Source organism: Lissotriton helveticus, chromosome 11 (assembly GCF_964261635.1).
Source record: "Lissotriton helveticus chromosome 11, aLisHel1.1, whole genome shotgun sequence".
Taxonomy (NCBI): Eukaryota; Metazoa; Chordata; class Amphibia; order Caudata; family Salamandridae; genus Lissotriton; species Lissotriton helveticus.
The window spans coordinates 625,291,875-625,317,556 of record NC_136072.1 but is presented as its reverse complement, the minus strand read 5'-3'; the positions used below and the strand labels follow the sequence as shown (position 1 = coordinate 625,317,556).

At 44.0% G+C, this 25,682-nt stretch overlaps 1 protein-coding gene across 8 annotated transcripts in view; it reads right to left on the bottom strand.

The window, feature by feature from the left end:
* The window catches only part of ANKMY1 (ankyrin repeat and MYND domain containing 1), a 639,442-nt gene that overhangs the window by 312,932 nt on the left and 300,828 nt on the right, over positions 1–25,682 (bottom strand). For all 8 annotated transcript variants that reach the window (XM_078666447.1, XM_078666450.1, XM_078666454.1 and 5 more), the window contains exon 12: positions 886–993. In XM_078666447.1, coding sequence (XP_078522573.1) covers positions 886–993 — 108 coding nt within the window. The remainder of the gene's footprint in view (positions 1–885; positions 994–25,682) is intronic.

Sequence of the window (25,682 nt, the reverse complement as noted above, 5' to 3'; positions counted from 1 at the left end):
TTATGGAACTGCTAATTCCTTCTTCAGCCTTAATTCTCATAAGGTAGAAGAAAATGTCTATGTGCAATGTCTAGCAACCTATGGGCTCATGACTTTATGTTCCATCTTGTGTATTTTGTTGGGTTCTCTTTTTTAAGTGACTTTTACCATTTCTTTAATATTCCCACTCAGATACAATGTGACTTGCAAATTCACTGTTATTATAAACTACTTATCATGATGGTTTGTGCTTTCCCGTCTTTCCATTTTATTAAGCTATTTTCTCTGAGTAGGTGGATTTACAAAAAACATTAATATAAATCATGAACTGGCCACAGACATTTATTTACTGAATAGATTAAGTGATATACTCAAGCAGTATCGACATTAATGTAGAAAGAAAACTATTATGGCAAGTGACATACTAAGTTTCACAGGTGAAGCGATTAGCAGTAGAATTACTATGCCCAATTACATCTCCACAAACCCGAGAAAATTACAGTAGACTAACTGTTGAAACATTCTGAATTTTAGTTAATGGAAAACACATCAAATATCGCAGATTTAAAATTGTAGTTCCAGTAAAATCCTACCAGTGAAATTTAGAGCATCTCGCTTCTAATGAATAAATAAAGGATGCCCTGAAATAGCAATACGAAGTGTGGAATTGTAGATAGAGTCTCGGATAAAGGTTTGTTCACTACACAATTCATATTATCACCACTGCAATAAGATATACAAATCAAATATTGATGCTTATAGAATATGAAAGTTTGCCACCTTAAAAAGCTGTATATTTTTCAAAAAATCTAGAAGAGGAACACATTTACAAAGTATTTAATAAAAAACATCAGGGTAATTTATATGTGAAACATGAAATAAAATAAGAAATCAGTGATTCCTTACCGGATCATTACCACTTGCAATTGCCAAAGAAAGTGGTGAGTGGCCACTCCACAAGGTGTTTGTGTTTGCTGCATGCTTTAAAAGGAGGTGAACAATATCCCTGGCTCGCTGTAAAAAGGATTGTGTTCATTAGATTAAAAGAGTTATAACGAAAATCCATGTGTTTGCTATATTTTCCACGGAATGTGAAGATTTTTAATATGAAGAAATGTTGCAATACCTACAAAAATATATTGGTTTCTTAAAACATATGTAATGCTTCAAACTTCTCAATGTACATATAAAAAAGAAATGTTTTAAAGAAAACCTAATACATCAACGCCACAAACATCTACATCTGAAAAACGGACATAGATAATTAAAACCCTAGCAGTAAAGTAACAATATGTTCTGTTTTAATACAATGTATGTAAAAATGATACAAGAAACTGTGTGTTCTGATTTGGGCATTTTGTTTGATGCTTATTTATGAATAAGATAGAAGGATACAGATCCACAATCTCGCACAAAAATTGTCTGTCTTTATTCCCCATTTGTAGAGCGATACTAATCGAGTCATTTGTACGAAGATCAGAATAGTTACTAACATACTTAATTCTACTTTTTTGATTGTTGTGGGGTTTGAAATTAATGTAAAACTACACAAGTCCATTAGATTTTAAAATTGCTGTAACAATGCAATTCCTGACAACAGAATCCATGATTAAATCCTGAACTATGAGTTAATTCCACCCTGGAAAGCATTAGCAGAAAAGTTCAAGCTGTGAGATTTTATTTTCAATAATTAAATTCCATTTGTTTTCTAGCACTCTATAACATTTTTACAATGGAGGCCAGTGAAACATAAAATTTGTCTGACGTCTGAGTAAACAAAAGCAAATATCTTTTAAGCCTAATTTGCGCTGTACATAGATTGTGTTGTGCATGAACATGTGTTTTGGTGAGCCTTTTTAAGGAGTGCGCTATATTACCTCTTCGTCTATTTACTGTGATAAAAATACGGAGCAACAGGATAATTTTAATTTATGAAACCCGATTACATGGAGAGATTAACAGAATAAAATATATTGTTGACCACACTTTTAGCTACAAAAATCTTCACCACATTGTGAAAGCTGCACACAACACAGACAATATTGGTTTTAGTGTCTTGCTAATTTCGACTTCATGGTTATCTGTTTGAACTTTAAAATTGGATGTTAACACCATTGGCTCAACATTATTCAACAAAATATTCATAAGACAAGTTTAGGTTAATATCTTAAAAACAGTAAACATTTCCCAATTTCATTAAGACAAACCATCTAACAAAAGTCCATCTAAATCATATTTTTTGGGATCTGTTTTAATTAAAAATTGCAAAAGCTATTCCAATTTCCCAAAAAACATCCTAGCAAAAAGAGAGCACATCAGAATGATTTGATACCTTATGTTTTGAAAATAACGGAGAATTAATTTCCTTTTGCTCCTTAAAAAAACGTAGACAATTTAAAATAATAAACATCACACTATATTTAACCCTGAGTTAAAAAATACGGCAGCGGTCATTTTGCTTTATATTCATTTTCATGCCACTAAATTTCCAAGCTGGGTTTATTCCTATTCTAACTCTTAAAAGTATTTCTAGCAATTGCTTGTTAGGAAAGCTACACAAAAGGAGAAAGATTCTGCTATACTAAGCCAGGGAAGCAGATCTTTTGTTGATACCTTAGTGGAAAAATGCTCTCTCTCATTCTCTTGCTTTTTTCTGAGAAGTGAGCACTCAAAACATTGTTAACCTTAGACACTTTTTCATGAATTCCAAATTTTAGTATGCTTACACTGGGGCAAGAACCGGATATCAAATGGATTACCTGCAAGGACATGACATTCCTTCCTAACAATAAAGCATTACATATAATTGTTGAATGTTTCTTTGTACTATGTCCACACCTCAAGGCATGTATAAATCTAAAACTCTCCGCCTTAGTCATGAGATACCAAGCAAGAAAGCCTGATTCAAGGCTTAAAGATTACATCCTAGAGGAAGAAGGAATTAAAAAGAACCTTTATAAGCAGCTACCCTACACAGTAGTAAACACCACATTGGGATCCAATGCCAGAAACTAAGCACCGTTTAGAGCTTGCAGAGCAGGTTTTTCTAGTACCACTTTCATCAGGGGCTTGTGCAAAAGATCACCATAATTCACTGTGATAATATATTTATTTTATTGATTATATAGGGCTAGGTCACTATTGTTAGATTTGGGGGTCTCTAGTTGGCAGAGGTAGGTACCTTTGACCAAATAGAGACCCTTGCGTCTAGTCAGGGTAAGGGGGTACACTCTTAAAATAACCCTTGCTCACCACCTTGGTGGCACGAGCATACAGGCTTATCTCAGAGGCAGTGTGTAAAGCATTTGTGATCACATACAGTAACCCAGTGACAACACTACAGATGGACACCACACAAGTTGTAGTATAAAAATAAGTATTCTTTATATAGATTTACCACAAGACCGCAAACGACAAAAATCCACAATACTGTACTTAAACTAGGTAGAAATAGCTCAGTTCTCTTAAGATGTAACATGCCACACTTTAAGTTCAATGTACCTTTGGATGCGTAACTCTATACAACGAAAGTGTTGCAGCGAAGGTGATGCGTCGGTTCCTTACATGCAAGAACGGTGATGCGTCGGGACCCCCCTGATGCATAGGGGATGCATTTGTTCTTCTCTGTGAGGGGAGGTGATGCATTGGTTTCTTAATTCGCTTCCGTGGTGATGCCACCAGCAGCGCCGTGATGCGATGAAGATCCGCTGCAATGAACAAAAATGGTGTCTTCTCTTGGATGCGACACGATGTGTGCATGCCCGACGACTGTGCAGCGACTCAACAATTCTTCTGAGCTGCGACAGGTCCTGTGACACGCTTTCCGGTGATGCGGCTGCATCTGGTGTGACGTCGATCCTCTTCTCCGGCGAAGCGAGGCGCTTCGGCGATGATGAGACAGCTGTAGCAGTGGCTACACGCTTCTCCGCTTCCAGGGCAGTTCCTCAGAAAGCCCAATACAATAGCAGGCACTTCCAAAGAACTCTTGGAGGGCTGGTTGGTGAAGTCTGTTGTCCCTGAGACTTCATTAACCCAAAGTGGTGGCTTGGCCCGATGGGAGGGAGGGTAGGCAGGGCCTAAACTAGAGGAAACCAAAAATTTGCCTATGCCTCCAAACAATGCAAAAATGCAAACACTGAATGATTAGAGATAAACCATAAATTTATTAGTTTATCTCGACAAAACTTTTGTCATTGAATCAATGCGTAAGTTACAAAATTCACTTATTTTAGGAGCAGACAAAGAGAGAACCATCGACTTCCTTTCTAGCCATATGGAGATCAATCGAACAATGTGTAAGTATCTACAGTGAACAATTATAAAGCAAAAACATTGCGCTAAATCGTACATACATGGACATTAATGAATCAAAAAGAAACTTTTCAAGAAACAGGTAAACGATCACAGTTTGAAAATCATAAATACAGCAACATGTGAGAGCAAGGGTGAATCTTTCAAATACAACAACCCCTAACTCATGAAGTGAATTCGTTTGTGTAAAAAATCACAGTAAGCCCATTTTGAATATGTGACTATCAAAAGCCATTGGTGTGAAGACAAATGTATGAGTTCAAATGTCAAAATGCCTAAAGTCAAGTGCCGACGCGTTTCCAATCCTGCCAGTAGTTTACAGGATTTTCATCAGGGCGGGGAACGAGTCCATGGGAACTGTTTTCCAAAAAGAATAAAGAGTTTGTTTTTAGTAAACTGCAAACAAACGCCATTGTGTTCAAGTGCAAAATGAACCGCATTGTGGTGCGGCATACCTTGAAGGTAGTGGCCTGTGTGGCTTCAATTTTGGGAATAGCGCTTTGGCTCTTTTGGTCAGGCGGGTCTGGGCTGTAACAAGAAAAATGACTGCTGTCACTGATTTGAAAGTGACCCACTACACGCTGAAGGAAATAACATGAAGGAAAAAAGATTTTACCTTGAGTCTTTACAACATTAAGTCAAGGCAGCCGGTGGCAGGATTATTTTTCAATTATTTGATCTGGGGACAGAAATGACGATATTTTGAGAAGTTGTGCCAAAACGATAAAAAAACAGGCACTGGAGCATGAGAGAGAGTCCCTGAGACTTCAGCAGAAGGCAAGCCCTTGGAGATCCTTCACAAGTTGATGAAAATACAAACAAAGTTCTTTCTCCTCTCTTTGGCAGTCAGGCAACCACTGCAAGCCAATCCCTCACGCTTAGGGATAGTCTCTCCTCAGTCGCTCTGGTTCCTCTCCTCAGCAAAGGTTTCTTCTTGTTTCCCAAAAGTGATCTGAAGTTCTGGGGTCTGGGTCCCCCTTTTTATACACAGTTTCTCTTTGTTCTCTGAAGGCAGAGAGGCCTTTGCCTAGTCCAAACCAGTTCTGGTCAGTCCTGGAGCATTCTGTTTACATGACTCCTTCTTTCCTTTCACAGTGCAGGACAGGGACATCAGACGCACCGCTGGAGGTGGAGCCACATTGTGGAGGGAAGGCACAGCCCTATTAAGGTCCCAGGTGCAACTCCTCCCACCCATCTACATGCACATCGCTCTATTCAGCCCTGTGCTGACTCACCCGGTCTCCTGGAATCTCCCAGCCCCTGTCACTAAAACTCCAGACAAGGAATACACAACCTAGCAGAGGCAGGCTTGGATGGTTAGACCAGAAAATACCCACTTTCAAAAAGTGGTATTTTCAAACACAGAATGTTAAAACAAACTTCACTAAAATATGCATTTTATCATTCTGAGTTTAGGCATACTAACCTCAAATTTCTACCTAGTTCCCTGGGTCAGTTAGGATTATAAGATGTAATAATCAAACTGCCCATTCTGGCACATGGGGAGCAGGTAGCCTTGCAATAGTGAAAAACGAAAATGGCTGTAGTTCACTATTAGGACATGCCACACACACCGGAGCATGTCCTACCTTATACCTACAATGCACCCTGCCCTTGGGCCTACCATAGGGGTGACTAATATGCAGGAAAGGGAAGGTTTAGGGACTGGCAAGTGGGTGCACTTGCTCAGTCAACATGGCAGTACCAGACTGCACACAGGTTCTGCAATGGCAGGCCTGAAACACACTTTACAGGCTGCTTCTGTGGGTGGCACAACCAGTGCTGGAAGCCCACCAATAACGTTTGATTTACAAGCCCTGGGCATCCTCAGTGCACTGTACTAGGGTCTGACAAGTACACCAAATTAGCCAATAATGGAGCCACTAATCCATACATCAATTTACAATAGGGAGAGCATATGCACGTTAGCACTGATCAGCAGTGGTAAAGTGCCCAGAGTCATAAAACCAACAAAAAAAGGTCAGACAAAATACAGGAGGAAGGCAAAAAGTTCAGGGAGGACCATGCAAAAGGGCTAAGTCCAACACAACCCCCTTACTGCCAAAACGCGGGGGAGAATAATCTCTACCCTGATGGGCTTCTCTGCTTTGGGCGATAGAACATGGACCCTGGCCCGCAACAACAGGGGCATATTCCAGTTTTACGCCAATCTGAACCCATTTTATTTCCTCTGTCCATACTCTCAGGGCCCACCAAGCTAACCCATGGGGAACCCTTCTCCTCACCTCTGGACACCAACTGTGCAGCACCACAGTGGCCACTGACAGTAGTCAGTGATGACACCCAGGCCTTATGCCTCTCCGGGCTCTCAAACCTCTGTGGCGTCAGAGAGCGTGGGTCAGTAACCCCAGGTGCTTGGCACCCTTTGTCCACTCTCCCTCCTGTCAGGTCAGGTATGACATCCTGACAATGACCCACCAGCCCCAGGCCTGTACCTGATGGCTGGACAAAATACTGGTGTGGGCTCTCTCATACCCGGTCCTCCTCCTTGGAGCTCTGTACCCTCCCACCTGGAGTGGTACACCTATAAGACCAACTGGTCAGGACACTGTTTACAGTTGTCCCTCCCTCCAGGTCAGACAACACCTGAACCTGGTTCTCCAACCCATGGTCTGTACCCGGTGTTTGAACACTTGCCCGGCGCACCAGGACTTCCTTGGGAGCTCGCATGCCCCCCCTGAGGGTACCACATAACTCATGTGTTGTGTGATAGTCTGCCTGGCGCAGATCTCCCGACCCCTGTCCATCTGACAGTGCGCGAAGATCCCCCAGCACAGAAGTAGTGTCACCATGGTCATTCACTTGTGACGCAGCCCTTCTGGCTGGCCCTGCTCCACTGATTCTTCCACTGGGGACTCTTTCCCCCTCTCAACTCTCAGTCTGGACTTCTGCACCCTCCACTTAGGAGTGGTACTGACAGACACCAGAACTGAGGGAGGCCTGCTTACAGACACTCCCAGTTCATCAGACACTAGGGGATCCCCTCAATGGGTGGCCCATTAGGACAGCCTAGGCTCCCTACCTGGTGTTCTCTTAAAGAACCATCCAGGCTTTGAGACTGGGTTTCGGGCACCTTGGGACACGCAGCCTTACACTCACTCCTTCTCCACTGGGACAGGACGTGAGTCACTACACCCCTCCCACTACATTGGGACCTAGCTGGGCTACTGTAGTGTAGTTCCTATATTCCCAATAGGCTCTGCGCATTGGAATAACATAAACGATAGTTCAGACGTAGGACTTAGGTCGACTAGGTCTCTATTGAATATGTTAGACTTAATTATGAATGCCAGCTAGCTCAGAGGTCACTAGAAACTTTCTCGAGTAAACAAGGTGTTAACTTTCCTGAATAGACAAGAAGGGATTAGTTTCTGACAACCGCATAAACATGACAACTTTGCTCCCTCCTGAAAAAGGAGTATATCTCCAGAGTCCCGGAAACAATAGATAACTATTTTACTCAGTCAATCGTGCATGCTTAGTTTCACCAGAAGCGCAGAGAAACAGAGAGACGGGCGTTTTCAATAAAAGAGGTTATTTATTGAACAGTCTTCTTTCTCATGCAAGAGAAGTGAGTTGCCACAATTGCAATACTTGTTATAAAGTAAAGTGCGTACAGTAAAAGGAGTATTATGAAATAATACTGTAAAAGCATGTATGGTTTCTAAGCCATACGGTGTTTAAAATAGATAAAATATATACATAGATAAAACCATGACTAAACTGTCACATTTTAGGCGCCTGTAGGTATAGACTACATCTCCCAGAATGCCTGCTCTGTAGTCTGTTGTTTGTTTCCTCACTCTTACTTTCCCCTCTGTTTCCTATATCCGTTCTCTGAGGCCAGTGCTCGGTGCTTGTCACCTGATTGCCTACCTGAAGCTGTGTTGTTGAAGAAGGAGAAATTCGGAGCCCTTTTTGTATTCAGAGACGCTTGGAAGCCGCGCTGAACGCGGCGAGTCACGGTCAGAGATCAAGGATTTGACCCCTAGTGACCTGAAGAGTCGCGCTGCAGATCCGCGCTGCCTTTTCAGCGGGGGAGAGCGCTGGGAGTGTTATTCGGAGCACCGTGAAAGCGCCCCTTTGGTCACAGTATCGCGTTGGGGAGCTGCTCTGACAGTATTGAGAAATCAAAGATGGATGTCTTTGGTAATGGGACTCTGACTTTGCTGAAATTAACTGTAAACCTAGAGCTGTTGAGAGGCTCGGATTAAGTACTTTACGATTGTGTTGGGAATCAAGAACCTATTGTTTCCAGACAAATCCTCGAGGCTTTTGGACAGAAACAGGCGGAAGAGACGTCGTGTTTGAGCTAAGTAGCTTCTTCTTGTCCTGATAGACTTACTCACAGTTCAAGGACTCTTGGGGAGAGCTTGTGTTTCTTTTTGACTTTTACTTTATTTTTGCCTTTTTGCTCTGAGATCTTTTCTATGGGAGATTGTGGCAGCATATAGCAGTAAGTTATTCTCACGTCCATATATTTAGTATCTGCATACATCACACTGGAGTGTATTTATGTGTGTTCTTTGTATTCCTATGCAGGAACCCGAATGCAGACTTAACTTATGATACCTCCCCTGTCGCCGGGCATTGTAGATGGTTTCTGGCTGCCAGTCCTTTATGTTTTATTTCTCCACTTTTCCCCTTCCCTGGGTGAGGTCCTCATAGGAGAGTTGTATATATATATCAACTCACTTTGGGTGCCGCTCCAAGGGAGGAGTGAAATAAGCTACTACATCGCTCCTGCTGTGTCCGAATATTAAGGTTAGTCAATCTGCAAGTACATTGTGACGTAAACGTACTCAACTGGTGCTTCTAAGATACATCTACCCCGGTGTACCTAACCTAAGCCTAGTACGTGGGAAGGAGTAAGTGAGCTGCAGTTTAAGTTAAGATAGTTTTTGCCAAGAATCTGAATCAAGAATTCTTTAAGGGTCTAATCAGCTCCGTACCTTGGTTATAGAATGAAGGAGGTCTTGTATCTCTCTCTCAGGACTCGATCTCCCAGCAACCCGCAAGGGTGCCTGGAAACACTGGAGCTGGATTTCTCGGCAGGAGAAAAGACAGCGTCTCAGTGCGTCAATGGGAGGGTCGGCATCCTTCGGCACTTGCCACAGCAGGGCGTCGGGCAAGTAGATAGCTGATCTGCTCCAAACCACCGTGTGTTTGCTAGGGCAGCTGTTGATATATTTATACCTGGAAGGTGCCGAGTTTGACGTTAGGTTGGACATAAGACGTCACTAAGAACTCGCAGTTCTTTCAGGACTCCAGGAGTTCTAGGACAAATCAATACAGAAGCAGGGGGAATTCCCGGGCTGCTGGAGGCTTGGTTTGTTTAAGAACGCGTTGTGCTTTCTAGGAGTCTATGGGAGTAGCCTTGCCGTATTTGGACTGCATTGGCTGTGACTTAATATGGATATGATTCTTATGCCTTTATAAGGATATGATTTGTTATAACCACATGAGGGCATAAATCGGGAATATTTAAATAGGGTCCTAGATACGTTTACAACACTACTCTGAACCTCTTCCCCCACTCTGGGCTGGGAGATACCTGAGCCACTCCTCTTAGGATCACTCCCCAATGCCTCTCCAGACCCTCTTGAATCCACTAAAAGGTCTGCCTTTAACGTGAGCTCCATGGGGTCAGAGAACTCACTCTCCAACAGGTGTTGGCATAGCTCTGGAAAGCAATATGCTCTCCCACAATTGGATCACATAGCCCCCCCACAGGAGTTCACCTCACCATCCAGTGCCTCGCACACGTACCCCCCAGTACTCTCCTGGGTTTGGCAAGACAGCATCTGACTGTCTCTGTCACTCAACCCTTACTCTTCTGGGTGGTCTTCACACTCACACACCAGGACTTCAACCATGGGGGAACCCCTCTCCTTGCACCTCTCATCTAGAGTCAGTAGAGTGTCCCTCCCACCACTAGGACCATGAACCCCTGTGTCCCCATTTACCTCAGAGACACTGTGCACTACTGGAGCTACCTCATGTCCTTGAACCTCCTGGTGTATGGTAACCCCCTCCTTCAAGTCAGGCGCCAAATCTCTAGGTGTGTGTACTACTCCCTCAGCACTAGACTATTCAATTTTGCTGCCACCATCTGAGCTGGACTCCACCACCAACTCAGCAAATCTCACTTCCTGAGCTAGACACTTTTTCTTTTCAGCTAAGTCTTGATCCATCTCCTCGCACTCCCGGTCTAGCTGCTTCAGCCTCCGGTCAAAAGCACGAATCCGATTCCTCTCTTCACAAGCCAATCTTTCCCAAAATGTTTCCTCCTCAGGGCCACTGCCCTCTTGGGGATGTATGATGTTACAACGCACGCTTTTACCACGCATGCTGTTACAACGCAAGTATTACAACGCAAACCTTTACAACGCATTACACTTGGGGTGCTGGATAGTGAATAGTTTAATTTACTATTCCAACTCCAGTCCCCGTGGACACTAGGGAAGGTGTTGGATAGTAAATTAAAATTATTCCTTATCCTAGAGCGCCCCCCCAGTGTAATGCGTTGATAAGGTTTTTGTTGTAATACATTCGTTGTAACAGCACTGCGTGGTAAAAGTTGCGTTGTAAAGGTTGCATACCCCCCTCTTGGTATTCTGGCTGGGGATCCTCTCCCTCAGATTCCTCATCAGAGTCATCTGCTATTGTTGCTTCCTAGCGTAGCACCTCATAGCTATACAGGGCTGCCTCAAGATCCTGCCTTGTGGGTCTCCTCTTCACAGGCAGCCCCTCTCCTTGCAAAATACTTTTAGCTCCCCTATCTTGTAGATGTACAGGTGAAAAAAGTTGACTTCCATTTTGACAAGGTCCAACAGGTACAACAACTAACCAGAGTTCCAACCACTAAATTCCAAAGGGGAACAAGGAAAAATAGTACGTGGTTGCGTTTGGTCTGCACTCACTAGAAGTGTTCACCAATCACTGTATATGAGTCACAAGTGCAAGTCCAGAATCCTCACCGCTGACCACCAATGTTAGATTTGGGGGTCTCTAGTTGGCAGAGGTAGGTACCTTTGACCAAATAGGGACCCTTGCGTCTAGTCAGGGAAAGGGGGTACACTCCTAAAATAACCCCTGCTCACCCCCTTGGTAGCTTGGCACGAGTACACAGGCTTATCTCAGAGGGAGTGTGTAAAGCATTTGTGAACAGATACAGTAACCCAGTGACAACACTACAGATGGACACCAAACAAGTTGTAGTATAAAAATAAGTATTCTTTATATAGATATAACACAGGACCACAAATGAAAAAATCCACAATACTGTACTTAATATAGGTAGAAATAGCTCAGTTCTCTTAAGATGTAACATGCAACACTTTAAGTTCAATGTACCTTTGGAAGCATAACACTATACAATGAAAGTGTTGCAGGGAAGGTGATGCGTCGGTTCCTTACACTCAAGAACGGTGATGCGACGGGTCCCTACTGATGTGTAGAGGATGCGTTCATTCTTCTCTGCGAGGGGAGGTGATGTGTCGGTTTCTTATTGCGCTTCCGTGGCGATGTGACCAGCAGTGCCGTGATGCGATGAAGATCCGGTGCAATGAACAAAAATGGGTCATTTCTTGGATGTGACAGTGTGTGCACGCCCGACGGGCATGCGCGACTCAACAATTCTTCTGAGCTGCGACAGGCCCTGCGACACGCTTCCCGGTGATGCGGCGGCGTCTGGTGCGACGTCGATCCTCTTCTCCAGCGATGCGAGGCGCTATGGCGATGATGCGACAGCTGCAGGGGTGGCGACACGCTTCTCCGTTGATGCGGCGTGTCTGATGCAATGTCGATCCTCTTCTCCGGCGATGCGACGACAGCAGCTGCGGTGGCGACACGCTTCTTCATGAGTCGCACTTCCAGCTCCTTGCGACACGCAGTTCCTCAGAAAGCCCAACACAACAGTAGGCACTTCCAAAGAACTCTTGGGGAGCTGGTTGGTGAGGTCTGTTGTCCCTGAGACTTCAGCAGGAGGAAAGCTCTATCTCAAGCCCTTGGAGATCGTTCACAAGTTGATGAAATTACACACAAAGTTTTTTCTCCTCTCTTCGGCAGTCAGGCAACCACTGGAGGCCAATCCCTCACGCTTAGGGATAGTATCTCCTCAGTCTCTCTGGTTCCTCTCCTAAGCAAAGGTTTCTTCTTGTTTCCCAAAAGTGATCTAAAGTTCTGGGGTCTGGGTCTCCCTTTTTATACACATTTTCTCTTTGTTCTCTGAAGGCAGAGAGGCCTTTGCCTAGGCCAAACCAGTTCTTGTAGGTCCTGGATCACTCTGTTTACATGACTCCTTCTTTCCTTTCACAGTGCAGGGCAGGTACATCAGACGCACCACAGGAGTTGGAGCCAGCATTGTGGAGGGAAGTCACAGCCCCATTCAGGTCCCAGGTGCAACTCCTCCCAACCATCTACATGCAGATCTCTCTATTCAGCCCTGTGCCGACTCACCCTGTCTCCTGGAATCCCCCAGCCCCTGTCACTCAAACTCCAGACAAGGAATACACAACCTAGCAGAGGCAGGCTTGGATGGTTAGACAAGAAAATACCTACTTTCTAAAAGTGATATTTTCAAACACAGAATGTTAAAACCAACTTCACTGAAAGATGCATTTTATCATTCTGAGTTCATGCATACAAAACTCGGATTTCTACCTAGTTCCCCGAGTCAGTTAGGATTATAAGATGTAATAATCAAACTGCCCATTCTGGCCTATGGGGAACAGGTAGCCTTGCAATAGTGAAAAACGAAAATGGCTTTAGTTCACTATTGGGACATGCCACGCACACCAGGGCATGTCCTACCTTACACCTACAATGCACCTTGCCCTTGGGACTACCATAGAGGTAATTAATATGCAGAAAAGGGAAGGTTTAGGGACTGTCAAGTGGGTGCACTTGCTCAGTCAACATGGCAGTACCAGACTGCACACAGGTTCTGCGATGGCAGGCCCGAGACACACTTTACAGGCTGCTTCTGTGGGTGGCACAACCAGTGCTGCAAGCCCACCAGCAGCATTTGATTTACAAGACCTGGGCACACTCAGTGCACTGTACTAGGGTCTGACAAGTTAACCAAATAAGCCAATCATGGAGTCACTAATCCATACATCAATTTACAATAGGGAGAGCATATGCACTTAAGCACTGATCAGCAGTGGTAAAGTGCCCAGAGTCATAAAACCAACAAAAACAGGTCAGACAAAATACAGGAGGAAGGCAAAAAGTTCAGGGACGACCCTGCAAAAAGGGCCAAGTCCAAGAACTATCCTAACACAGATTTTTGTCAAATGTAACCTCAAGTATTTATAAGAGCTTACTTGTTCCAAGGGAGGGCTTTGAATATAGCAAATATGTTTATGTGAGTTTTACAGAAAATCATAATCTTGTTTTTTTCTAAGTTTATTAAAAGGCAATCAGGCGTCCAATATTATTTCTGGCTTTTATCTTGCATTGCAGACCAATAGGAGTGTAATTCATGATTGCAATATTGTCTGCATTCCTCAGATAAAAAATATGTGGATCTCCTATTTTTAGGAGAGAATGAATGGGAAGCAGTATTTTCTTTGGGAAAAGCTGAAAGGAACAGACTAAAAAAGAAAAGGCGTTAAAAAGCACCCTTGCTTTTGCCCATTCTCCACCAGAATCCTGGATGTAAGTATACCATTAGTGCTATAATCAACCTGGACCCAGTTATTGGAGTGCAACATCTGCAGCATCATTAGGAAATTTCATGCAGTAGTTTATTGCAAATTAAATTCTAGTCGACTAAATCAAACATGGTCTGGAAGTTCACAAAGAAGCAACAAAGTTTACCAGCTACTTGAATAGACGTCTGGACTAAAGTTCCAAGGTTCAAGCACTGGTCCATAGTGAAATGGTTCTCTTGAAACTCTCCTTGTTCTAACAAGATAATTCATTTGATCGTTGCCAACCGTTCAAGATGCATCAGGATTGTTTTGGGGAAAACACTTTTCATGATATAAATCAGTGTATTAGTCTGTAATCTGTTATGATAAAAAAATGTGTGAATTGGTTCAATAATAGGACCTCATGAGGAATCGGGCATTATGGCATTTATGATTACCCAGTGAAAAACCACTTAAAGTTGAGGCCCACCAAATCAGATTTTATTAAAGATTGGGATGGGGACCACCCAGACACAATATTTTCATGTAGTTGGTGATCTCATCAATATTATCTGCGCCCACATTATTCTATGCACGGTAGTTAAATGTAGTGTTACCAGCTGTTCAATTATGCATAGATATTGCTTTTCTTTTGCATAAAATCACACAAATTATCAGCTCTAAAAGTTATAGACTCATACTCTTCCTTTTTGCCACATTTTAATGTGGAGTTTGTTTTCATGTCCACTAATCCACAATCTATTGTTGCTCTCCCACAAGAAGTTAACAATGGTTAGTCACCAGTAGAATTCATTTCCACCATTTATTAAGAGTGTGCATTCATTGCCATGCTGATTGTTTCTGAACAAATTCACAATTTGTTGCTTGAATGATCAGTGAGTGTATCAGTCAGACATTGTTTGTGTACTGAAAATAAATCATCAGTGTTCCATTTCCTTTCATATCTACTGTCCAATTGCAAATGTTCTTTTGATTAACATCAATAAGAAGATGATCAAGTGGGTAACCACCTCTGAAGCCCTAAGAGACTGAATAATTCATCAAAACTGAAAGATTGATCATATTCAACAAAGGTAATTAATAAACTTCTTGAAGAGCCTAATATGCATTGCCAATGTGCTGCATACAACCAGACCTTGTTTTGCTTCATTTGTCACAGATGAGGACAGATGTGAGCTACCAATACCGCTACTGAGTCTGTGTCAGATGATTTTGGTGTTTTCCAAGATTACGCTTTTCTTTATCTATTGTTGAATGTCTAACACTGGTGTTTGTGTAGTTTTATAAAGGAGCATGACTCGGGACTCAGATGTCCTTGGAAATAGGTTATTCTGCTCCATGAAGACCATTGCACTGTGTTATAAGTCTGAATAGCAGATCATTTTACATATATAGCTGTGAATACTGAATACCTTTTTTCTTTCATAAAATCTAAATCTACTCTTCACAGGTTTGAAGCAAATTGTCTCTCAGAATTATTACTGATGAAGCCAGTGCAGTTAGAGTCAGGGCTGTTTCTGGCTCAACACACTTTAAAAAAAAATGCACAAAGGTTGGGAATGTAGGTCAGAAGTTAAAAATAATGTCTGCCCCGTCTATAAAGTCTTAACCAGATGTAAAAAACCAAAATTTACTCACAAATGTTCTACTTTTATGGCTCTTGAAAAGAAATTGCAAATGGTTACCAATTTGCAAATTGGAAAGGGTATGTTTTGGCATTCCTTCCAAATTGCAAATCGGTATGTATCAATGGTTTGCAAATTTAATATGCAAGCCATCGAAAAGTTACCGACTCTCATGTTGAGCTGGTAACATATTTGCAAAAACGAAGTGGTCTCTCCTTTGAAGCCCTTCTACATTGGGAACTGCTTAAAACGTTTGTGGGGGGAGTAGACCACTGCAAACTCTTACAGAAACCATTTTAAAAACAACCCTTTTTTGTAAAAGCCGCTCCATTTCCATCAAGGAAAACAGGCTGGTGTTTAGAAAAAATATGTCCTTTAAAAAGTCATAGACATAGTGTTTTGCTGACCCTTGCAGGTCACCTTCCCTGTTATTGGTGCCAATCCGATTGAGTCGCAGTTTGTGACCTACCTAATGAATATTAATTAGGTCGGTCGGATTGCAATTCAAGATGATCAAACAAAGGGCAAGCAGTACCCTAGGGAACCTAGTACATAGTGTTCAATCTCACATTACCAATCTGAGATTAAGTGCCTATTGGAGTAACCCCTCTTCAATCAACGGTAGAGCCAAGTATGTAGTAAAGCTGCTTACTAGAATGGCAAAGTTAGTGAACTCCACAACATCAGGAGGCCTGACGAGCGACTTTCTATCTATTAAACCTGTACCTGCTCTGGAATCGTGCATGGATACAATACAGCCTCACAAGCTTGCACGTTAGTTATAAAGTTTAGGCTGGGTACTTTGTTAGTCAGCAAATTCACTAGCAATTGCACAAATAACTGAACCAAATAACCACTATGTTTTTTTTGTAATTACTCAGTTGAGGATGTGGAGCACATTTTACCAAATATTCGGTATTACCGATTAGGTATGTAACGATTCGGTAATTCCCATTCCTTCCTATGGGCCTGGAGGCCCATAGGAATGAATGGGAAGCCATTCACCATTACCGATTCGGTAAATACCGAATCGGTAATAGGGGGAACATATTCAAGGGTGGCAGGGTGTCACATTGACACCCTGTTGCACCCCTGAATCGTGCGTGTGTGCACATGTGGCACACATACATGCCCTAAGGGCATGTATGTCTGCCACATGGCACATTTTAAAAAAGCACAAAATTGCTTTTTTAAAGGTTTTCGTTATTTACCATCAACTACAAGTTGGTGGTAAATAACGAATCCTTAAATCCAAAATGCACTCACTTGAGTGCTCCCTACATAGGATTTTACGATTCGGTAATTTACCGATTTGGTATTTTAAGGATTCGGTAATTTACCGATTCCTTAAATTACCGAATCGGTACATTACCGAATCCTAAAATCAAGCCACCTACATTAGAAAAAGCTTAATACCGGTCGGTAACAGCTACCTACATATGGCCCCTAATATCTTCGGCCTCGGTCACTATTTATATGCTGTGTGGTTCAGGACGAGGGCGGGCCTTATGCTCTGATTTCCCATGTTTAACCCCTCTCCTGTTATGCATAGTTACATCCTGATCAATTCCATTTATGCGGGCAAATCATTAACAGCACACGTCTAATGTATTTCGTTTTTTCATGCATCTCATTACAGCTACTGTTGTCATGGTTCTTCTGGGCCCTAATCTCTACTCAGGCTGCAGCCTACCATGGATCTTTCGGGCGATGTACACATCAGTTTCATGATTTTGAAAGTTTCTCCCAACGATTTTAACATGTATTAGTACCCCCTGATTCATGATAATGTATCTGTAGGAGAGTAGGGTCTGCTATCCTATGGTCACCCCAATTTTTGCCTTTTTGCTTCACTGGTTTTTGACTTAATGTGGCTGTGGGCCTGCTAATCAGACCCCCAGCCTGCTGTTCTCTCTCTAAATTCACAGACATGTACTATAGGTACATAACCAATTTGGTACTGGACACCTTGTCAGCCCCTATCCAGTGCACCCTAGGTGCCAAGGGTGTAGGTGCATCCAAGGCCTACCAGGGGCTGCAGCATACCTTTTGCCATCCCTGGCTGGTACTTAAATCGACACAACTGGCTGTTCCCACAGCTGGGGCAAGGTGGTGTACTCACCCCTTGCTTAGATGTAGTATACCTATGTCTAAACCTATATCTGGACACATCTATACCTATCAGTCACTCCTATGGCAGGCCTTTACAGTCCTGGAGGCAGAGTGCATGGTTTTATGTGAGATGGTGCTCTAGCATGAGCTGAGCCTGTCTGCAGTGTTGGGACCAATTCCTTAATGCTGTTCCAGTGATACTGCCATACCATATACTCTTAAGTGCATTATAATCCTTACGGTTATTGCAACTCTGTTTTGGCTTTATCAAAACATGTCGTGTTTGGTGTCATACACGTTGGAATAATATCCCCTTGCCAGTCCTGGTAATGGGGATAGCATCCCACCCTTCTAGAGGGTGCAGGCATGTTACTTACTGAAAACGCGGTTAATCCTAACCAGAGCCCCAGCATCACAAAATGGATGCTGCTGCCACAGACACATGTCTGGCCTCCTGCTGCTGACCGAAACTCGGCAGAGGACGCCTGGACAAAGGGTTTCCTGTCACAGGGAGGTGTCACACCACCCCAGACAGGAGATAGTGGATTGTAGCAGGGAGGGTTGAATGAAAGTAGACACTGCCTTGGGCGCACAAGGTGTCCCTGGGCAGATTCCAGTCAAACCGGTTCTGGGGCCATCCTGCCCCAGTCCTGGCGCAAAACTGGACAAAGGGAAAGGGGTGTAACCACCCCCTTCCCAGGTCCCACCCATAGGAGGGACCTAGCAGGTAATCCAGCCCCTTGATTTGACTTAAAAGTAGGATCTGTGCCAATGCACATCAGATTATCCTGACTGAAACTTATGAAACGAAACTCTGGACCCTTCGACATCCCACTCCTCGTGGAAGACTGAAGAATCTCCCTTGTGGTCAAGGAGTGACCACCCTGTGTAAACAGGCACCATCAGCACCTCGACGTTTGCTTTGTTGCAGTTCCCGCCGGAACTCGAGCGACAGAGATCAACAAGACCCAGCGTGCCTGCCTTCTAACAGCCCGATCCACAGTCCCTGCAGAGCTGAGACCCGTGGAGGCGACCTGAAGCGTGGGAGCGGCCATCTTGGAGAAACTACGAAGCGCTGACCGTGCAGCATCCGAGGCCCCCTCAAAGCTGTGCATTGGAGTCTGAGAAGCTCCAGCCCCGAGCAGCTTGTGCACCGAAGCTCACCCCTCCACACTCGACGAGTGCTGCGTGGGGCCCTTTTGCATTTTTTTGCTCAACGCGTTGGTCCAGTCGCTTGCCTATTGGCTAGTGGCCCCAGTACCGACGAAACCTTGAATTTACCCAGCTAGTCTGGTTGCTCGAGACTGGCACTCGCTCCCCTGAAAAGGAGCACCCGCTCAGACCTTGCTGGTCCGAGTGTTAAGCCATCTTCGATTCCTGCGTGGGTTGCATTTGCCAAGGCCTGTTGACTCCGATCTTGAAGCCGACACCGCCGACAGCGAGAGCCTTCGTGGGACAGCTCGTGATTCACTCCAGGACATCCTCGGTGCCCCAGAGACCACGTGGCAGCAGAGAGAAGCTACACGACATCGACCTGATTGCGCCAGACATTGCCTGGTTCCTTCCTGGTTCCTTCCTGGTCACTGGCTAGTGACCCAGACTCTGTCCCCTTTGCTTTCAGGTACTCTACAACTTCGATCCATCCTTGGATCGCACTGGACACTTCTCTTCTGGACGCCTGCAGCATCTTCATCTCCAGGCACCCTAGATCTTCGTGACGAAACCCGACACACCTTTGCACCTGTGCACCCGCTTCCTGTGGGTGAGGTAACTCTTGAACGCCGGTGCTCCTGTAGTGTTTTACACCTCTAGTGTCTAAGTCTAAAGTTTTGTCCTTCTAGTCCAGTCGGAAGACTCTTAAAATTGTAACTCGATAACTTTTACGCACCATTGACTTTGCATTGGTGCAAGCTTGTGCTTTAGGCACTGCACCCGAATCCCGCGGGCTACTCCCGCCCTAACTGCTGTTAGTGCATCATAGTCCAAGCGATTAGTGATTGTTATACCACTTTATTGATATATGGTTTGAGTGGCCACCGGCCTCATCCAAAACGTGCAACTTGTCTATGTTATACTGTGCTTTTATTTAAACGCTTGTGCTTCATTGCTCATAAAGAGTAGTGGGGATTATTCTAAGAATAAATACATATATTTTGATAATATATAACTTGTGTGGTGTCCTTTCATTAAGTATTACAGGATTGTATATGGTAAAACAGCTCGCTTCACTCGCCTTCTGAAGTTAAGCCTTTAAGGATGCTTAGTCCATGCTACCCCTAGGATAGCTTGTCTATAAGGTTGACTTACAACCACCATCATAAGGGATTGTTTGGACTGATATAAGGTGCCCCCAGAACTGGAGACATCATACATCAGGCCAACTTCTCACAGTATCTTTTTATGTGATGTATTTAAACAGATTATTTATTCATATGTACATAATTTTAAAAGTGTGATTTGTTTGTTGCTTGATATGTTTTATAGGCTGGTACCAAATTAAACAAACTTTGATTGATTGAATTAATCCTCTAACACCTTGAAAGCATTCACAACACACTTCCGGAGAATCACGTGGGCAGAGAGGTTGTGAGTGAGCAGAAAGGAGAACAGGTTGGAGATCAGGGAGGATAAGAGGACCAAACCCAGCAACGCTGGAGATGCAGTTCGCGGTCCACGGACGAGTTACAAGCTGCTTAAGGTACAAAGGAGTGGTAGGGGGCAGGATTCCGAGCTCAGCTGTGTACTCGCTGCTGCCAAGAGTGAGCCGGGAGTTACCGGGGAAGCAGCCTGGCTAGGCCGGTGCAACTTGCAGCTCTCCTGAACGCTCCTGCTCAGCCCCTCCCTCCGCGCGCCCTCAGGCCTAAAGCCCTCACAGCTGCTGCGCTTATATAAGGAGACAAAATAATTTGTTCCTCATCCCCCGTAGCCTGAGAGACAGTTGTAAAGTCAGCAGGAGGAGGCAGGATCCCTCACCTCAATAAAAAAACGCTGCCCGCCTGCCTGCTTGCCGACATCGTTTCTCTCTCCACTAGGAGGTGCTAAAACTAGAAAATACTGATAGTGCGGGAAATAGCTCGGCATTGCTCAGCGTAGGAAGGGGCAGGGACACCAAGCCCCAGTAAACACCACAGTTTTCCCTCCGCTGGAGATACCATTCTTTGCCAGGAAGCACACAACACCGGCTACGGCAGCGGTTGGTAAAGAACAGCTCTAGCCCCCTGTGTCCATCTTGTTCCTCCAGGCCACTAAGGCCTATGTTCAAACCCTGTAAGCTAAAAGGTGCTAAAAAGTGTTGCAGAGCCAACAGGCTACAACACCAGCCACCAGCAGCTATAAGCCCCTGAATCAAAAGACAAAGCAGATAAAAGCGATAAGGGCTGCGGGCAGAGGGGGTAAAGCCCAGCATTAGCTCATCATCAACCGCACCAGTGCACGGAAGCGATTCAGGCGTTGGAGAGCCCAGCAGCATACGTGACTCGCAACAGTGGTAGCGTACACCTTTAAAATTCACCACACTAGGAATACAGGAATAAGTGACCATATAAAATCAAAGGAAAACACAAACCACACAGGGAAGATGAGATCAGGAAAGTGAGGTTAAGTAGTTTTCGGCCCCGCTTCGCAATAGCCGCCATTTCGTGTTTAGTTGCCATTTTATGTTGCCTCACTCAGGCAGCACGACTAACGCGGTAAAATGGTCTTTCTGCCGTTTTCAGCTGCTCCATGTTTTTCTCGCTAAGGAGCAATCTTTGTCCTTGTGTGCGATACTGATGTCAGGGTCTGGTCGAGTTCGCAAAGCTGTGTCTAGACTGATTAATCCATGTCTTACTCCACTGTTTGGGTTCTACCATTCTTCTCTACCTTATCTTATTTAACTGGCCTTCACTATTCTCTTCGTGTGTTCTCTTGTTACATAGCCCTTCTTTTGAAGCATTCTACACATGTTTTGCCACCTGCAAATTGAATTACGGGCACTAGTGTTGATTAACCTGATGGGAGGAGAGCACACAAGGGTCTGAAAGAAGGGTCTGTTTTAGACATTTGATAGCTTGTTTTCCAACTATTCCTATTTGTCAGTTGTGTGTATATTGGGAGTTGTCATTGTAAACTTGTGTTGTATAATAGGCTGTGCGCCACGGATTGAAGTGGCAGTCTCTTGAGAACCTACCTGTGTGGTACTTCTTAGATAACTGTGCTTAGCTGCAGCTAATAAAACTACTTTTCTACGCCTAACAGAGTGTCGAGTGTCTCTGTCGGTCGAGGCAGGTGAACTCGGAGATCTTAGGCGTGCCCTGCACCGCCTGGCCCATAAGGCCGGGTTCTCCAATTGGCGCCCAACGTTGGGCGACTTCAGCGGTAGTAGTTTTTAACCGAGAGTCGTGAGGAGCTTCGCAAGAAAATTCCAGAGGATTTCGCGAACCACGTGAGCGACCCCTGCATGTCGAAGTGGACCGAAGGTCTTTTGAAGCGTGGCTACTCCTTCCAGACGGCTGCTGACGACTGCTGCCCTGACTGTCGCCCTGCCTTGGACTTTTGGTGAAGATTGGTATCGCGAGACGATAGACGGACATCTGTTGGCGTGAGAAAAGCATTTAGTTAAGTATTTGTGGGTAGCGCCCACTCTCTTTGTTTTTGTATTTTGTTATTCGATTAGCGCGCTAACCGAAGCCAAGGGGTAAGTACGTTTGTGCTGTGACTCTATTGTCTGAAAATCCCTTGACGTTTGTAAGGAAGTCCAGTTTGTTACAAAATGCCTGGATTTAGTAAGTTCAAGAAATTTTGTTGTTTTGGTTGTTCTAGGGATTCCCGACTAGAGGATTCTTGTCCGATTACTCCAGTTGGAACTCCTACTTACGAACTTTACTCAAAGCACGGTCTGGGTCCTATAGTTTTTAATGAAACATGTATCCGATACACTAAGAAAGACGGTGTTTTACAGTGGCCACAAAATGGGTCCTTTGAGCCAGATATATTAGATAATTTGGAAACAATTCTATTTAAAAGAAAAGCCCGGCCGGCAATGTTTGACTCTTTTCGCCTATGGCGCAAGGAAGCCAAACAGAAAGAAACTAAGCAAATGAAGAAAGATAAGAAAGAGCAGAGTATGTCGATTCTACAGGCTGCCCAACAATTTAAAAATGACGAAGCTGATAAGGTGATTGAGGTGTCGGAAAGACAACATCGTATGGCAATAGATAGATGCTGTCCTGTATTACCTACTGTATCAAAGAGTAAAACCCCTGATGATGATTCTTTTATGTCCCATTTGTTGAGATTATCTCCACCTTATGTGTTAGGTGCTAATGCACCGCCATTGCAGCCTGTTGGTAATCCAGCTGTTTTGGTTCCTGCACAGTTGCCTATCCCAGTGATTCCACCTCCGCCCCTTTTGCCAGTGACATCTGTACCCCAATCTCCTGTGCCTCAGCCTTATCCATCTGTCGTTTCTTTTGCTACAGATTCTTCTTCTGTTTTACAGAATACGTTGTCCCTGTTTTAGTGTCAGATTCCCCTGCAGCTCGACGGCGTTTAGTCGACACTGTTTCAGGTCTTTTGTCGCCTTTTCTTGGACCTCTTTTCTTTTCTCCTGCGTAGTCTAGGAGACAATCCCGTAGTCAGTTTCCGGATTTGGAAGAACGGACTAAATTAGATTCCCTTGCTTATAATTGGATCATGAGTCGTGTACAGTATAGTATACGTGATATTTTAGATACTTTCCTTCAATGGAACGCGCCCACACAGAGATACGTATTTAATGTTATGTGCAATACTCTGATTAAAGAATGGGGAGACGTAGATCTAGACTCGCCTCCTCAGGATTTATTCGAAATACAGGATCAATTTGATAAGGGGCTTATTGTGGGTTCTGCTGTAGAGCATGCTGTTCAGAAGCTTGTTGCTTTTCGATCTACCCTTTCCTCTCAAAATTCTTTTGAGCCTGATCCCGCGGTTCGCCGTAAAACGGCACAATATCCAATGCGAGAAGTCCCTCCAATATGGAGAGATGAGGTTCCACAAGCAGGTAATGTTCCTGGTGTTCCTGCTCATTTTCAGCGTATATGGGTATATGACCCTTGGAAAAGGTCAGAAGTACTGGCACTTAAACAGTCTTTACCGGACCCTCGTAAGAATCCTGCTGGGTATTATAAAGAGCTGTCCCAGACTGTTGACGCTTGTATTATGAATTTGGCAGATATTGACTTACTTATGGGGAATATAGTCCCACAAGCAATATGGACCAAGATTCGTAGGCAGGATCATGCGGCAGCTTTAGGTGGTGGTTGGGCTGCCATTACGCCTGCAGACGCAGGACAAGTAGGTGGTGCCAAACCGGATGTCTTGATTACGGAATTACCTGGAAAAATAATAGATTTGATGAAAACTATGATGCCTGTGGTGCGCGTTAACTGGGATAAGTTAGCGGCGTGTAAGCAAAAGACGGATGAAAGTGTCTCCGACTTCTTTACTCGTTTCGAGGAGACTTTCATCGACCATAGTGGGCAAGACATGAGTACTGAACGTGGACAGGGATTATTCGTAGACAAATTTGTTTTTAATTTACTTCCAGAATTATCGCATAAATTAAAACAATCGGAGAGTTCATGGGCTGTCTCTTCCACTGCTCAGATATTGGCTACTGCTCAATATTATGAGAATAGGGATAAGGAAGATAAGGAGAAAGCGGAGAAAAAGACTAAAGACTTAAAAACGAAGGTCCTTCTGCAACAGGCTTATCCCCCTCGTTCTGCTCAGCCCCAATTTCCACAGCCCCCACTGTTTCAGAGGTTGTTACAGAAGCCAGTACCCTCAGTTCCACGAGTTCCATTGGGCCCTAATCAGTGTGCTTACTGTAAGGAAGATGGTCATTTTAAGAATACTTGTCCAATTTTATTACAGCGGTATGGTGGACCATTAGCATCACGAGGTCGTGGTGATTCTCGATCCATGTCCAGAGGTAGGGGTCGTGGTGCGCCGAATCAGGAACGACGTCCCTCTTCCCCTCGGAACTCTACAAATTATTTTGATCGGCAGCATTCTCAATGTGCACAATACTACAATGATGACTATTGTTTCGATAATGAGGACGTTGATTTTCATACTAGCTAGGACAGCCATAGGCAAAGTAAGGGAGTCATATCAGTTCCAGTAGATCAGGAAGGACCTTATGTTAATGTTATGGCATTAGGTGTTACAGAACCGTTTGTCTTGGATACTGGTGCTATGAGAAGTTCCATAATGCATTTTAAACTCCCTGGGGCACCTTTGTCTGGCTTAACAAATGTTTCTGTGGGATTCTCTGGCGCTCCAGTTTCAAATCCTATCTCTTGCCCTTTGCCCATTTCTATTGGTCCATACGATTTGGAAGCTCCACTCCTTTTAACGACGGGATGCGGAGAGAATTTATTGGGTTTGGACTTATTAAAACGTTTACATGCTACCCTGTATTGTTCACCCTCTGGTGTGCACCTCACGTTGGGTGATAAACTAACTTCTCCGATGTATGTATCTAAAGAACAGCTACCATCTGAATTGCGTTCACTTCCTGCTACACTTTGGGCTACGGGTCCGAATGATGTTGGCTTATTGCAAATTCCGCCATATGTGATTACTGTTAAAGACAATGTTAAGATGCCACGTGTTCCCCAATATAAAATATCCAGTGATGGTGAGAGAGCCTTGTTGGCCATTGTTCATGATTTGGTTCAGAAGGGTGTGGTTGAAGAGACTAGAGGGAATGTTTGCAATGGCCCTGTTTTGCCTATTCTTAAACGTACTGATCCCTCTCAGCCACCTGTGTACCGTTTTGTGATTGATCTTCGAGAGGTCAACAAAATTGTTGTCCCTCAATTCCCTGTTGTGCCACATATAACAGCTTTGCTTACTATGATTCCTGCTTCAGCAGTCTGGTTCTCGGTTATTGATCTTAAGAATGCTTTCTTTAGCATTCCTATTGCTGAAGAGAGTAGGGATCTCT